This window comes from Mastigoproctus giganteus, chromosome 5 (genome assembly GCF_048544385.1).
Source record: "Mastigoproctus giganteus isolate SK-2022 chromosome 5, ASM4854438v1, whole genome shotgun sequence".
NCBI classification, from domain to species: Eukaryota; Metazoa; Arthropoda; class Arachnida; order Uropygi; family Thelyphonidae; genus Mastigoproctus; species Mastigoproctus giganteus.
Genome location: NC_143579.1, coordinates 195,244,174 through 195,259,433, shown reverse-complemented (window position 1 = coordinate 195,259,433; position 15,260 = coordinate 195,244,174). Strand labels below are relative to the sequence as shown.

Genomic DNA, 15,260 nt, shown 5'->3' with positions numbered 1-15,260 from the left:
TTTAGTCCGAAATTCTTACTAACTCTGCATAACTAATTAAGGTTTTCCTCTAATTCTTCAGGATCATGGCTTACGATCACAGTCATCTGCAAATTGTAAATGGTTTAGATACTCTTCATTCACATTGACTCCTTTTTGCGACCAGTCCAATCTTCTGAAAGCTTCCTTCCAGTAAACAACTTCAGAGATATTGTGTCTCCTCGTTGAACTCCTTTCTCAATTTTAAATTTGCTACTAACTTTGTCTAGTCTAATAAAGAGGTAGCATTCTCATATACAGTAGGGCCTCGACATCCAATATTCTCAGGAACCTCTATACCTTCCATACGATCTGTTATTTTAAGGACCAAAGATATCTGCAGGTACTGATGGCTTTCCAATATAGCTGGAACGATACATGGGTGGAAATTTGCAGACACGTGGCACATGGAACATCACTCGTACGATTGTTCTCAACCAATTAGCATCCTTGTTATTGTTCAACAACGTTATCGTGCAATGTGTGGCATGCGGAACATCACTCATACGATTGTTTCAGATCTATGACGATCTGAAACTTCAAGCTCTATCAACCAGAGGCAGTGCTGTGCACTTTGAAGGCTTTAAAGCCAGCAGAGGCTGGTTCGAGCACTTCAAAAAAAAAATGGAGAAAATATCAAAAGTGTTGAAAGGCATGGGGAGGCATCCAGTACTGATAATAAAGCAGCTGAGACCTTTAAAATTGAATTCCAAGAGTTAGTTAGTTGATCAGGAGGGTTATCTTCCCCAGCAGGTTTTTAACATTTACGAAATTGACCTCTTCTGGAAGCAAATGCCCAGGAACACATACATCACTAATGAGGCTAGTTTCATGGGCATAAGAGTGAGCCTATGAAAGATAGGCTACTCTTCTGTTGGGTGCCAATACCTCTTGGGATTTTAAGCTGAACCTTTGCTTGTGTACCAGTCTAATACCCCCATAGTATTTAAACAACAAAAGGTCGACAAATGCATGCTGGGAGTGTTTTGGCATAGTAAGGCCTGGGTTACAGGATATGTCTTCAGTGAATGGGAACTTGAAGTTTTCTGTCCTTCAGTGAAGAGCTATCTTGAGAAAAATAAGCTTCCTGTGAAGGTCCTGCTCCTGCTGGATAATGCACCAGGCCATGATTCCAATCTTGTTCAATCTCTTCGGGTACAATTTGACTTTGTTCAATTCAAATTTTTTCCACCCAACACCATTCCTCTTCTTCAACAAAACCAGCAAGTGATTGAAAACTTAAAGAAAATCTACACCATGAAAATGTTTGCAGGTTGCTTTGCAGCGGCCTCTGGTGAAAATGCTCTCACCCTCAAAGAATTTTGGAGGTCGAAGTTCAACATGCTGGACTGTGTGAGGCTGATTTTGGAAGTTCTCGGAATGTTTCCATCAGGTGCTTAAATTCAGCCTGGAAAAAGATCTGGCCTTTAATTATTATTAGTGGAGTCCCTCAGGGCTCAGTCCATTATTGTTTTCTGTATTTATAAATGATATTGATGATGGTATATCAAGCTTAATGTCCAAGTTTGCAGATGATACAAAGGTTGGCAGGGTTGTCAAGGACACTACTGACACTATGCTGCTGCAACAGGATCTGGAAAGGTTGAGCAGATGGGCTGAGAGGTGGCAAATGAAGTTTAACATTGACAAATGTAAAGTACTACACATGGGAAACAGCAACCCCAGAGCAACGTATCAACTTTGTGGTACTACACTGACAGTGGTAGAGAATGAAAGGGACTTGGGGGTGATTGTGCAGGCAGATATGAAGTTCTCTGAGCAGTTCAGACGGGCTGCAAGAGTAGCTCATGGAGTATTGTCAATGATATACAGGAATTTTTCCAGCAGGGATAAGGAGGTGATTATTCCATTGTATAAGGCAATGGTCAGGCCACACCTAGAGTACTGTATACAGGTCTGGAGGCCTCATTTCAAGAAGGATGTAGAGCTGCTGGAACGAGTACAGAGAAGGGCAACAAGATTAGTGAATGGAACAAAGGGGTGCTCTTACGAAGAAAGGCTTAAGTTTTGCAAATTACAGTGTCTGGAGACTAGGCACCAGCGAGGTGATCTGATAGAGGTGTATAAAGCCTTGAATGGTTTAAGCATGCTCAATGCTGATGGGATTCTTCCTCTAGCTCAGAAAAATCACCTGAGAGGGCATAAATTCAAATTGAGGAAAGACAGATGTAGGATAGACGTGCGTAAATTTGCCTTTAGCCAGCGGGTGGTTGGTTGGTTGGTGGAACAGACTGCCATCCCTTGTGGTGGAGATTGATAGCCTAAATAAGTTTAAGGCTCAGCTGGACAGGTATTTTGAACGAACAGAGGGGTGAAGTGGAAGTGGGTTTTTTTTTTTTTTTGGCTGATGCTGCATAAGCTTGCTTTCTTGCATCAAATGCCTCTACTAATGCCATGCTCTTCTTCTTCTATTCATAATATTGATGAATTTGAAGGTGATGGGGCTTTGACAAATGATATTGTCACTCTTGGTAAATCAATGGGTCTGGAGGTTGGCGAAGAGGATGTGGGGACCTTATTGATGCTCATGGGTTGTGAGCTAACAACAGAGGAGTTACAAGAGTTGGAAAAAGTTACAGAGAGTGACACTGGACTTCAGGAAGGTACAAAAAAATCGTAAAAATCACCATTTCGACAGTTTTTTTGCCAGTAGCAACAAAAGACTGAAAAGATGCATGACACTTGATATAGGCCCACCACCACTATGCCAACATTAATTTCATGAGCTCTGCACTTCAAGTCTGTTTTTTCTTTGTTTTTTTATTTCAAGATGTCTTATGACTATTTATTAAGTAATCTTTATAAAAAAAAACAACTCATTTTTAATGTAAAAATGAAGCATAACCTGCAAGAAATACCTATTTTATGTGTTATTGGGGAACGAATTACAGGAAATCAATGTATTATTGGTTTCAACTTACAAGGCGCTTCGTAGCCAGGTGGGCAGGAGCAGCCAGCAGTGCATAGCACACGCTTCTTGATTAGACCGGGGTTCGAGCCCATGACCACCAAATACGGAGGATGCGGAAAGGTCAGGGAATGACCACTGCATATCCTGGAGCAATATGGCCTTAGTTGCTAATGCTCCTAAAAACCAAATAACAAACAAACAAACAACTTACAATATTTCAACATACAATTGGTTTTGTGGAACGAATTACCATCGGATGTTGGGGCCCCACTGTATTTTTTTCAAAATCATAATGTAAGGGGTGTCTATCCCTTATCTTTCCAGTGCCTGAAACATTGCCTTATGCTGTATGGAGTCAAATGCATTTTCATAATCCACAAATGCCAGGCATAATGGTGTTTTCTATTCATTTGCTTTCTCCACCATGATATTATATGAAGGTGATCCATAGTCGAAAATCCTGTCCTAAAGCCAGCTTGCTCTTTAGGACAGGATTTTCGATTAATTCTCATCAAGTATTGTTGCTAATCTGTTAGTGATAACACTTGTGAACAACTTGTAGATATGGGACAACAAGCTAATTGGTCCGCAATTTCCAATTTCTGATTTGTCTCCTTTCTTATGCAGCAAAATTATGATTGCATTATTCCACTCCTTAAGGGTCATGCCTTTCCTAATGTATTTTGTAAAGAGTCTTGCCAGTTTCTATGTCATGTCTCTTCCTCCCAATTTTAACAACTCTACAGTAACTTCATCTTCACCTGGGCTTTTTGATTCTTCATTTTCTTCAATGCATGTTCTATCATTGATCAGGAAGGATACTGGGTATGTCGTATGTGTTGCACTTTTGTGATCCATCTTCCCCACCGCTGGCATCATTTCCTTGCTCCTTATATAATACTTTATTTTAGGCTTCTGCTATTTGAATTATGCCTTCTCCACTATTTATAAGTACACCATCACTATTCTTCAGCTTCAGTATCATTTGTCTTTCTGCATTACTGCTCTGATTGCTGATTTAAGTCCATTGTTTTCCCTTAATTCTTGTTCTACTTTTCTTGCATTAAATCTTCTTATGTCCTCTCCGAGTCTCTTTCTAATGGCTTTGCATAACTCAGTATACTCAATTTTGTCCTTGTCAGTGTTTATCTTGCTCTTCATTTGTCATTTTCTGTTCATCACGACAAGGGTTTCTTGACTAATTTTTTCTTCTTTGGATTTCTTTTTACCTATAGGTTTCTTGGGTAAAGGAATACAACAAATTTCAAAAAGTTGTATTCCTTGTCAATATCTTGGTCCTAAAAGGTCTTTTCTTTTTACCTATAGGTTTCTCGGGCTTTATCACTTTCAGAAAGTTGTATTCCTTGTTGAGATCTTTGTCCTGAAAGGTCTGCAGAAGCTCAAACTTGTTCTTAAGTTCCAGTACTTACTGCTTTTTCTCCTCTTCTGTTATCACAAAGACCTTCATATTAATTACTGGAGTCAGTTTTTTCCTTCCTTTTCTTACATTTATATCAAGTGTGCATCTTACCATCCTGTGATCACATCTAATATTTACCTTGTTCAGAATGGTAACATCATTCACAATATATTTTCTGTTAGTGAGGATGAAGTCAATTTCGTTAGTTGTTAATCCATTTATTTGTGCTTTTCCATGTCCACTTTCTGTTCACCCTTTTCTTGAAAAAAAGTAAAGTAAAGTAAAGTAAAGTTTTGTCTCTTTCTAACTTTAGTATTGAATCCCCCATAATGATGGTGTGGCGAGTTTTCTGTTCATCTAGAAGTCTCTCAATTTCAGTTTACATTTTTCTTCAACCTCTTTATTATCATGGCTCGATGTTGGTGCATATATCATTATGACCTTTAGTTTGTACTTTTTAGAAATCCTGAGTAGTAATCTTGACACCCTTGGTTGATGTACTTTTGAATTCCAAAATGTTAATTTTTATACCTTTATGGACAAAAAGCCAACTCTACCCTCACTCTTTTCACTGTTTCCATTGGTGTACAGCAGATTTACACTTGATAAACTTATAAGTGATTAATTTCTTCTTGTTTCAGCCAAGCTGATGATATTCCAATTCACATTTTCTAATTCCTTTCCAGCTCTGATATCCTCTCTTCACCAATGCATGATCTTACATTGCAACAGGCCAAGTTCAGTTTCTGTGCATGGCAGCCAGGTTGTACCCAGAGATTCTTAGCACCTTCTGCTTCCACTCTGATTTTCTCGCTGCCATAAGGAGGACTGAGGGCAATTTTTTTCATTGTGTTGTCATATTTAATAAAGTGCTGGAGGGTTTGGACTTTTCCTCTTCACGCTGACCAGGAATCTTGAAAAGAACCACTCTACATGTTCATTGCCAACAAAGTGACATAACAGGGATTACCAACGAGTTGTGCATGAGTGGATTTTAGGGAAGCAGGCCAACCGGACTTTTCCTAAATCTTCTAAAATAGAAAGATATTGAATCCATTAGTGTTTTAGACTGAGTGTCTGATAACACACAGAATGCTTGTTCTACCTCTAAGCCCTTCCACTATACATGTGTAAACTGCAATAATTCAAAAAAGTGATAACATAAACATTTACCATACTGATTACAATAAACATCATTTTTCTATGTATATATCTTTGGGACATCTTAAAAGTTATAACATTGAATGAATGATAATGATAAGCAGTATGTATGGTATATATCATTGATACTGATTGTTTTAATGATATTGCATGATCATTATTAATTATAACCTTGTTTCCTCCTTAGAAGATGAATCACACCCAGAAGATGTTGAACTGTTCCAAAAAGAATGGATTGAAGTTGAAATTTACCCTAGCAGAGAACTATCATCTGATTGGGTTCCATTTTCCTATACTGGTGATGAAGACAGGCAGTATGAGTTATACAAAGACTTTGATACAGACAGTAAGTTTGTAAACATTTTGCTAATTTGCCATTCTACTAATTCATAGTAGAATGCTTGTTATTGTGCAGTAGTAATCATTTGGATAGTGAATTCATAACTTACCATACTAGTGGAAGGAACACTTTCTCTGTTTTTTTTTTTTTTTTTCAAGTGAGGCATATTAGCATTGGGTGGTGGGTGTATGGTTTTATTACTGGGACAAGTTTTTTTTTTTTTTTTTAGCTCAGAGACAGAAAAACCAGCCTCAGAATGTGACATTGTAAATTTTTCATGCTCATAATAAATTCTCAGTGGAGACAGTGAATATATAGCATTGTCAGTGTGCTTGAATGAATTTTGTCGATTAGGTTAAAGTATAATGCACATTTTTCAAAGAATTAATTCTTCACATTGGATTAGTCATATGATTTTAAGAATCATGTTATCAGAGTCTTCAAGAATACAATTGATAATTATGTTCTTAAAAGACTGATATGATTCTTAAAAAATCACCACATAGAACTTGGTAATCTTCATTAATCTGTCTTGACACCTCAGTCTCAGAGTTTGTTCATTCTGCTAAAACAGCACATTTTGCTGTTCCACGCTAATTTCTTGCACTTTCATTATGCAATCCTTGGATGACCATGTGATAATCTAGTCTGTTTTACAGTTAGACACTTTGTAACTTCTGCATATTGCATCAGTCATTCTGAGGAAGATGTGTGATCATTTTTGAAATCTCAAACTTGTTTTTTTTTTTTTTTTTTTTTAATGGAACCCCAAACATGAAAAGTATTAGAACCTATAGTACTTAGTACTGTGCAAGGATTGAAAGTTGAGAAGATGAAAGAAAATACTTGTTGACACTTGAATTTCTATAGATTGTAATTTTAAGAAAATACATGTGGAAGGAACTTGTTCCAGGAAACGGAAGTTGAAGAGATAATGAAGAAGAAGAAAAGTTGATTCTCTGAGTTTGAAATTGGACAGTAAAAGGATGCAGACTGGTTGTGGCACATGTTCAGACTAGTTTAGAGGGGGAGCGGAATATAGAAGCTAATTCAGAAGAACAGTGCCCATGGAAGTATTGTTGCGTTTCTGCTATATGTCTATAGAAAAGACATATAGCAGAAACGCAACAGCGGAGGGACTTCATAAAAAATAGGTCATTAATTAACCTAACTGTCCTCTTTTGAATGAAGTCTAGAAGCCCAAGAGAGGTTATTGGAGCACTGCCCAAGAAATGGGAATTTGAACTTTGTACACAGTGAATAGCTGATTAGAAGAAAAGTAACATTGAGAGTGAAAGAGAAAACCCATTGTTTAGATGCAGTGGAAGCAATATTTGTGATGTGCTTATGCCAAGAGTAATTAGAAGTCAAGGTAATCACTAATAGAGATAAGTGATCTTGTCTAGAGATCTGAGTATTTTCAAAGATGAGCACAGCAAAAGAATTTTTTTGCCAGATGTAAGACAGGACTGAGTTTTGTAAGGATTGAAAATCAACTAAGTTATCTTTGCCCACTGGAAAATTAACTCAAGATCAGCATTTGAGGAATTGGTAGTGGATATTCAAGAAGTTAAAGCTGTTTGTACTGGGCAAGGTTTCTCAAACTGGAAGGTGGAATGGAATTTGTTATCATCAGCAAAACTATGGATTAAATTTCCAGTCAATGGAAGAAGGACAAAGACTGTTGTTTCTAAATATAGTTTGTGATCTTATTATGCAATTTATCAGAATTAAGAATAAATTTTTAGTTTCCAGTTTTCAACTATTTCTTGCTGTTTATCCCAACAAATCTAATTGGTGATTTCTATACACCAATATTAAAAAAAAAAAACTTATAAAAACTTTTTAACCTAAAGGCAAGTAAAGCTCCTGGAATTAATGATACTTACCCAGTAATTTTGATGATGATGATGATGATGATAGGAGGACAAGAGAATGCATTGAACCTTTAAGATTAATTACGAGGAAATTATTGAACTTGGAATAGATTCCTTTGGATTTAAGAGGTGTCAATCTGTTTCCAATGCAAAAAGGCAGTTCTAAGAGCAAAGCAGATAACTCTAGATAGCCAGTTTGATTTTAATGGTAGAGAAAATCATGGTGGTAGTGATAAAAAATGCAATATAGGGACATTTAGATAGAAATAGAATTCTGTAGGATACCAGCATCTTTTTTTTTTTTTTTTTTTTAAGGGAAAATCATGTTTAACTAGCCTGGTTAGCTATTTTGACAGTCCCTTATGAACTGGATGTAGGAAATAATATCATTCTTGTTTATTTGGATTTTAGCAAAATACAGGGTGGTTAAAATTAAAGTATCGCTATGTAGAGAGCTCTGGAGTGAGTTCTAAGGCTCATACTGAAGAGAAATTTGGACAACAGGTACAATAAAGAATGCACTCGCCAGTTATTGAAAAAAAAAATAGTTACAAAATTTGTCACTATGTGGCGCTGTGGCAATACAAATCACTTGAACAGCACTACAATTGTTCAGTGTCCTCCATTTTGGTCAACAACAGTTTACATTCGAAGAACAGCATTTCCTACAGCAGAATGTAACATGTCAACTGGAGTAATCAGCACATGACATCTAATGCTGTCCTTCAGATCTGCCAGAGTTTGATATCCTTTCCGATACACCTGGTTCTTCAAAAAACCCCACAACCAGAAGTCACATGGGGTGAGGTCCGGTGATCAGGGTGACTAAGATGTCTGGAAACAATGGCTGATGACCCATTCGTCTGTAAAGTGTTGCCTTAGCAATCTTTGGACGCAACAGTGGATGTGGAGTGGTGCACCATTTTGCATGAATATGTGTATCCTGAAGGCACTCACATTGTTGCAGCTCTGGTATTGCGAAATTTTCCAACATTTCATATCGCTGTCCAGTGACGGAACAAGTGCGGGATCCAGTCAGTGTTACCTGTTCAAAAAAATATGACCCAATCATGAATGTGCCCATAAATTCACACCACCACACTGTCACTTTTGGAGAATGCAATGGGACCTCTTGGATAATTCAAGGGTTTTCTGTTGCCAAAATACAACAGTTGTGCATATTCACTTGTCCATTTAATCAGAAGTGGGCTTCATCACTCCAAAGGATGTTCCATGGCCAAGTGATATCTACTGTCATTCTCACCAGGAACTGAAGTGCATATGTGAAATGAATATCTGCATCACTATGCTTTAGCTGCTGTAGCATGTGCATCTTGTAAGGATAGTACCGCAACACCTGACACATTACTAGCCTTACAGTGGAATACGGCATATCCACTTCACAAGAAACAGCTGGCACACTTGCACTACCACATGGAGATTGACTTAATAAATCCACGACAGCCATAGCCAGTCTTCAACATGAGATGAGTCCACTCATTTTTGACCTCTACTTGGTTGAACACCAAGATGGCCTGTTGCCTAAAAATTTCGCAATAATTTTGCGCACAGCATAAACAGTCATAGGTCCACTTATGCACTTCTGATGCCGAAATTCTCTGATAGCCACAGCTGCATTATTGATGTTCTGATAGTACAGCTTTTCCTGCAACATTGTTGGTATTGCTACTGTAATGCAGGCAAACATCTACCGTATGATTTTGAAGAGACTGCTTTGCTTTTATACAATACAGTAGAGCTGAGTAGTGGTGCTGTGACAATAAGTTACAATTATGCAAATAACTTATGTTATTTGCATAATCATAACTAAGTTAGTTACGTGCCATACAGTGACAAATTTTGTAACTAATTTTTTTTTTCCAATAAATGGCAAGCGCATTCTTTATTGTACCTGTTGTCCAAATTTCTCTTCAATAAGAGCCTTAGAACTTGCTCCAAAGCCCTCTACATAGGGATACTCTAATTTTAACAACCCTGTATATGACCTGGTCCCTCTCAAGAGGTTACTGTATAAGGAGGACATTTTGGGATCATGGATAAAATTCTAAGATGTCATGTAGGGCATCTACAGAGGAGAGAGAGAGAGAGAGAGAGTTGTAATTAATGGTTACCTTCAGATTGGGGTCCCCAAGGATCATTTCTGAGATCACTGTTGCTTCTGATTTTCTTAAATGACATTGATGAAGGGACAGAGATCATAATATCAAAATTTGCAGTTCTTGTGAAGATTGTGAGTTATTAATGGTTACTGCCAATCAGCACTCCTTCAGGTTGACTTAAAGGATGGTCAGAAAGGTAGAAACTATTAGAATTAATATTAGCCTTGTAGTGCACAGAATCTACAAGCTTTTGCTAAACTTCCAAAAAATAAAAAAAATAATAATAAATAAATAAAAAATAATATATTAAAAATAAACAATAAAAATAAAGTAAAATGTATAAAAAAAGAAGAAAACAAACTGTTTCCCCTCCTCAAAGGTCAGCTGGATAGTTACCCATGTAACTATCCAGCTGACCTTTGAATTAAAAATCCACCTCAAATTTTTAATAAAACTAAAGAAAACACAAACTAAAAATTAGGAGTTGTTACATTAAGTTTCTGTGAAAGATGCTATGTTAAGAGCTCAAGTGTTTGAATGGCATAAAAGATTTTTAGAAGGAAGAGGACTGTAGAAGATGATGGATGACGAGGCCGTCCAATATCCATAAAAACTGATAAAAATGTGACTGATAAGAACATTGATTAGAAGTGATCATCATTTAAGCATTAGAATGGTTGCATCAGAACTCAATATGGACAAAAAAAAAAAAAAACAGCTAGACATTTTAACTGAAAATTTAAGCATAAGAAAAGTGTGCACCAAGATGGTGCCAAAAATTTTGAATGAAGATCAAAGAATAAGAAACCCCAAGTTTGTAAAGATGTTTTGAAACAAACTGAAGAAGATCCAAACTTTCTGATTACTGTAATTACCTGCGATGAAAATTGACTGCCAGTACGACCCAGAAACAGAAAGACAGTCAGCACAATGGAAGAGAAAACAATCCCCCAAGGGCAAAAAAAAAAGCAAAGATGTCAAAATTAAAAATGAAAACCATGCTTCTTGTTTTCTTTGATATTAAAATGAATTATTATGGCTGACTATGTCCCACCCATCAAATCAGACTGCCAATCAAACATACTACATTGAAGTTCTGACAAGGCTACATGTGTGAAAGGATAGTTGGATGCTCCATCAAAACAAATCCATTGTAACTTTTTTTATCTTCCCTAAACTGAAAAGTGCACTTAAGGGAACCCATTGTCAGCCCATTGAAGACAAAAAAAAAAAAAAAAAAAAAAATACAACTAAGGAAGATGTATTTTCAGATGTACTTCCAGAAAATGTTTCTGTACTTGAAAGAAACATATGGAACTCGGTGTGCGTGCACAAGTCCAAGGAAGCTATTTTGAAAAGGGTAATAACTTATGAAGTAAGAAATATTTCATTATATTTATTTTATTGGAGCAGTCTCATTATTTAATTGTATTCCAGTTATTAACTCACAGGCTAAAATAAAACTTCCCACAATCCAGTCTAAACCACCTATATTTGAATTTATGGCATCTAGTTCTGAAATCATTTATAACAGTGAAAATTTCACCTTGATTTATTTTACTATCCCCTCTCAAGCTCTATAGACCTTGATCAGGTCCCCCTCTAAGGTGCATAGCTGCCAAGCTTTCTAGCCTATGTATTCAAAAAAACATACAGGTGCCCATTTTCAAAGCTCACCAAGTGGGTTGTCTGTCTTTTAACCCTTTCAAGAAGTTTGATGACTTTTTTGTAGATGCAGCCTCCATACTTTGACACATATTCCAGTGTGATTTAACAATTGCTTTATACAGTGGGATTGTGACCTTCCTATCTCTACAAGCTAATATTTGATAAATTATTGAAAGGAAAGGAAACCATGAGTCTTTCTTGATTCCTGTCTATGCTGCTTATTACACTGATTCTTAAAAGTTAACAGAGGGGTGAATGATATGCTTGCTTACTACAAAGAAATCTACGTGAAAAGAAAAAAGCCACCGTCCAGTCATCCATTAATATGTTCTTTCGTAAGGTTGAACGGTTCACCCCTTCTAAATCTCTACATCCCTCAACCTCCACAGTGGCGTACTTATCATCTGAAGACGTCGATTCTGTCAACAATGCTCGAGAGGTAAAACTTGCTGACATGCCTGTCTCCTCTCTTTTTTTGTAATTTTTCCTGTGTATGAGATAAAAAATTGAATAAATATAATAAATAATTCTATTTACATGTTCGTTGAACATTTCTTTTCCGATTCAATCAATTCAACGAGCACAGTTGCGAGTGCTGCACAAGCATGGGGGAAATTCCCCGACTTACATATCGTTCCGTGGAATGCAACCCTTACATAAGTCAGGGAGTTCCTGTATGTTCAATCAAGGAAGAACCGATATATTTTAATAAGTCAAAGATTTTTGATTTAGTTGCCAAATATATAAATTAGAAGTTTTCATTGAAACATTTTAATGAGACACCTGAGCTTGATGCTTTTGAGTGATTTCCTGTATGTTAGGGCATATTTCAGATAAACTTACTCTCATATTGTCTTCAACACACATCAGTTTTTCCTTTTTGTTGAATTTAATGTTTCTTAATGTCAAGAATCCAAACTCACAATAATAAGTAGTGAACTGAAATAAAATCTTCAAGACATGATTTGAAATTTCAGGATACTCATCTTTGATCGAAATCCAGAACACATCTAGGGGGGACTTCAGTATGTTTCCTTTAAATACTTCAATCACATTAAATTGATGCTAATTGTAATACATAAATGCAAGGTGATAGCTAGAAGGAGGTTATAAACAAATCATAACTGTGCTACCAAAGGAGCATTCAGGCAAGAATTCCCCAAACTCATGTTAGGACCATGCACAGAAGATGAATTCTGCCTCCATATAATAACTTCTCTATTATATCTGGCTAGCACTAACTCCTGACAAACAGATGATAGCACATAGGAGAACATTTTTGTTATTTTTCTTTATTGTTATGTTTTTTCTCTCACCGCACACTTAGAACGGTTATTAGTATTAGTAATGGCGCATGGTGCAAGAAAGCCTATGGCTTATGCTACACCAGCCAAAAAAAAAAAAAAAACGAATAAAACAATGATAAAAAAAAATAAAAATAAATAAATAATAATAATTAATAAAAGAAAAAGAAATTAAACCTATCATCCTATGCGCTTCCCTGACCCGAAGGTACTATCCAGATGACCTTTGAATTTCCCCAAAATGTCAGCCTCTACCACCCATGTAGGCAACTTATTCCAGTAATTTATAACTCGCTAGCTAAAATAAAACTTCCTGCTGTCCAATCTAAACATTTCCCCCCATAACTTGAATTTATGTCCCCTAGTTCTAGCATCATTTATAATCTTGAAAATTTTGTCCTCATTCGTTTTACTGATGCCTCTCAGAGCCTTAAACACCTCAATCAAATCTCCTCTAAGGTGTCTAGTTTCCAAACTCTGCAACCCACATATTCGAAGTCTTTCTTCATAAGGACGCCCTTTTGCCGATCTCACCAGGTGAGTTACCCGTCTTTGCACCCTTTCAAGAAGCTCAATGTCTTTTAGGTGTGGGCTCCATACTTGACCACAATATTCCAAGTGTGGTCTAACAAAAGCCTTATATAATGGGATTATCACGTCCCTATCTCTACTTGCAAAAGTTTGATAGATCATCAATAGGACACCATGGGCCTTCCTTGCAACCTGTTTACAATGCTCACAGAATTTCATGTCTGACTGTATCGTAACACCCAAGTCCCTTTCCTCCAGTACTGGGTTTAGTTGAACTCCACCAAGTGAATAAGTTATTTTAGGATTACTGTTTCCCAGGTGTAATACCTTACACTTTGTTGGATTAAAGCATAGCTGCCATTTTTCTGACCATTCCTGAAGTCTATCTAGGTCTCTCTGAAGAAGCTCAGCTTGACAGTGATCATTAACTACTCTACCAATTTTAACATCATCTGCAAATTTAGACATCACGCCCTTCATCAATGTTGTTTATGAAAAATAATAACAACAGTGGTCCTAATACTGATCCTTGGGGAATCCCACTTCTTACATCAACCCAATCTGAGGAATAGCCATTTATCACAACCCTCTGCCTCCTGCCCTGAAGCCATCCTGCTATCCATCTAAGAATTTTCCCAGTGATTCCAACTTGTTCCAGCTTATAAAGCAGCTGCTCGTGTGGGACTGAGTCAAATACTTTGCTGAAATCTAAATAAACAATGTCGAAATTATTTCCTAAATCCAGCTCGTGAGTGACCCTTTCAAAATAGTGAACCAGATTTGTTATACATGATTTTCCCTTTACAAAACCATGCTGAGTATCCTTGAGAATTTCAATTCGATGAAAATGATCCTGAATTCCACCCTTGATCATTGCCTCCATGTTTTCCTTACCACTGAAGTCAGACTGACAGGTCGATAATTTCCCACTTCACTCTTAGAGCCACCCTTATGTATGGGAGATACATTGGCACTTTTCCAATCCAAGGGAATCTCCCCAGAGTCTAGTGATGCTCGCATAATTAGCCTCAATGGTTCAATGCACTCACTTGCCGCCTCCCTTAAGATTATAGGGTATATTCCATCAATTCCAGGAGCCTTACTGGCCTGTAGGCTCGAAAGGTTTTTCATTAAATAATCTTGCAAAATTTCAGTATCATTAATTACAGTAAACCCCCGCTATTCGCGGTATCTGTATTCGCGATCGCCGATTTAATATAAAATGAAACCTAAAAAAATGTGAATTTTAAAGCACTGTGAATATTTTCCGCCATAAAAAAACATGGGCGTGGCTAAAATTATCTTTCCCGGTCAAAACAGAGCTCAATGGGGGGGGGAGAAGGGTGACAAAATCGCGAGCGTGGATGTTTCTCGCTAATCCTTGTTCAGTATGTGTTATGCGCTTGTCATGGAAGGTTTCGTCGTTTGCTCTTAATTTATATGCTTATAAATTGAATAAATTGATGTGCTTACAAAAATGATAAATCTCCGTTTTGCAGCGTAAAACAGACTTTTTCGAGTGTGTTAACGGAAGAAAGTGACTTTATTGTGGACAAGTTCTTTCTAACCCCTACAAAAATATGGCTACGAATAACAAGTGAAATGTGAAAATATCAAAGAAGGTGATGACATTAGCGAATAAAATTGAGTTATTAGATAAAATTTCTAATGGTGAAAGTGTCTCCTCAGTGGCAAAACATTATAAAATCAATGAGTTAACAGTATGATCAATCAAAAAATCGGAAGAAAAAATCCGCCGTAGTGTCCATGAAAACTCGCTAATTGCTTCAAAAATTTGCTCTGTAACTCATGATGTTAAATTAGAAAAGATAGAAAAAGCTTTAAATCTGTGGAAAGAAGACAGAACTCAAAATAAAATTCCGTTAAGT

General features: G+C 36.8%; 1 protein-coding gene across 1 annotated transcript in view; it reads left to right on the top strand.

Moving 5' to 3' along the window:
• Positions 1 to 15,260, top strand: part of Iml1 (GATOR complex protein Iml1) — a gene marked incomplete at its 5' end in the record, with an annotated part of 444,528 nt that overhangs the window by 391,388 nt on the left and 37,880 nt on the right. The window contains one exon of the mRNA XM_090374757.1: positions 5,719 to 5,877. Coding sequence (XP_090230883.1) covers positions 5,719 to 5,877 — 159 coding nt within the window. The remainder of the gene's footprint in view (positions 1 to 5,718; positions 5,878 to 15,260) is intronic.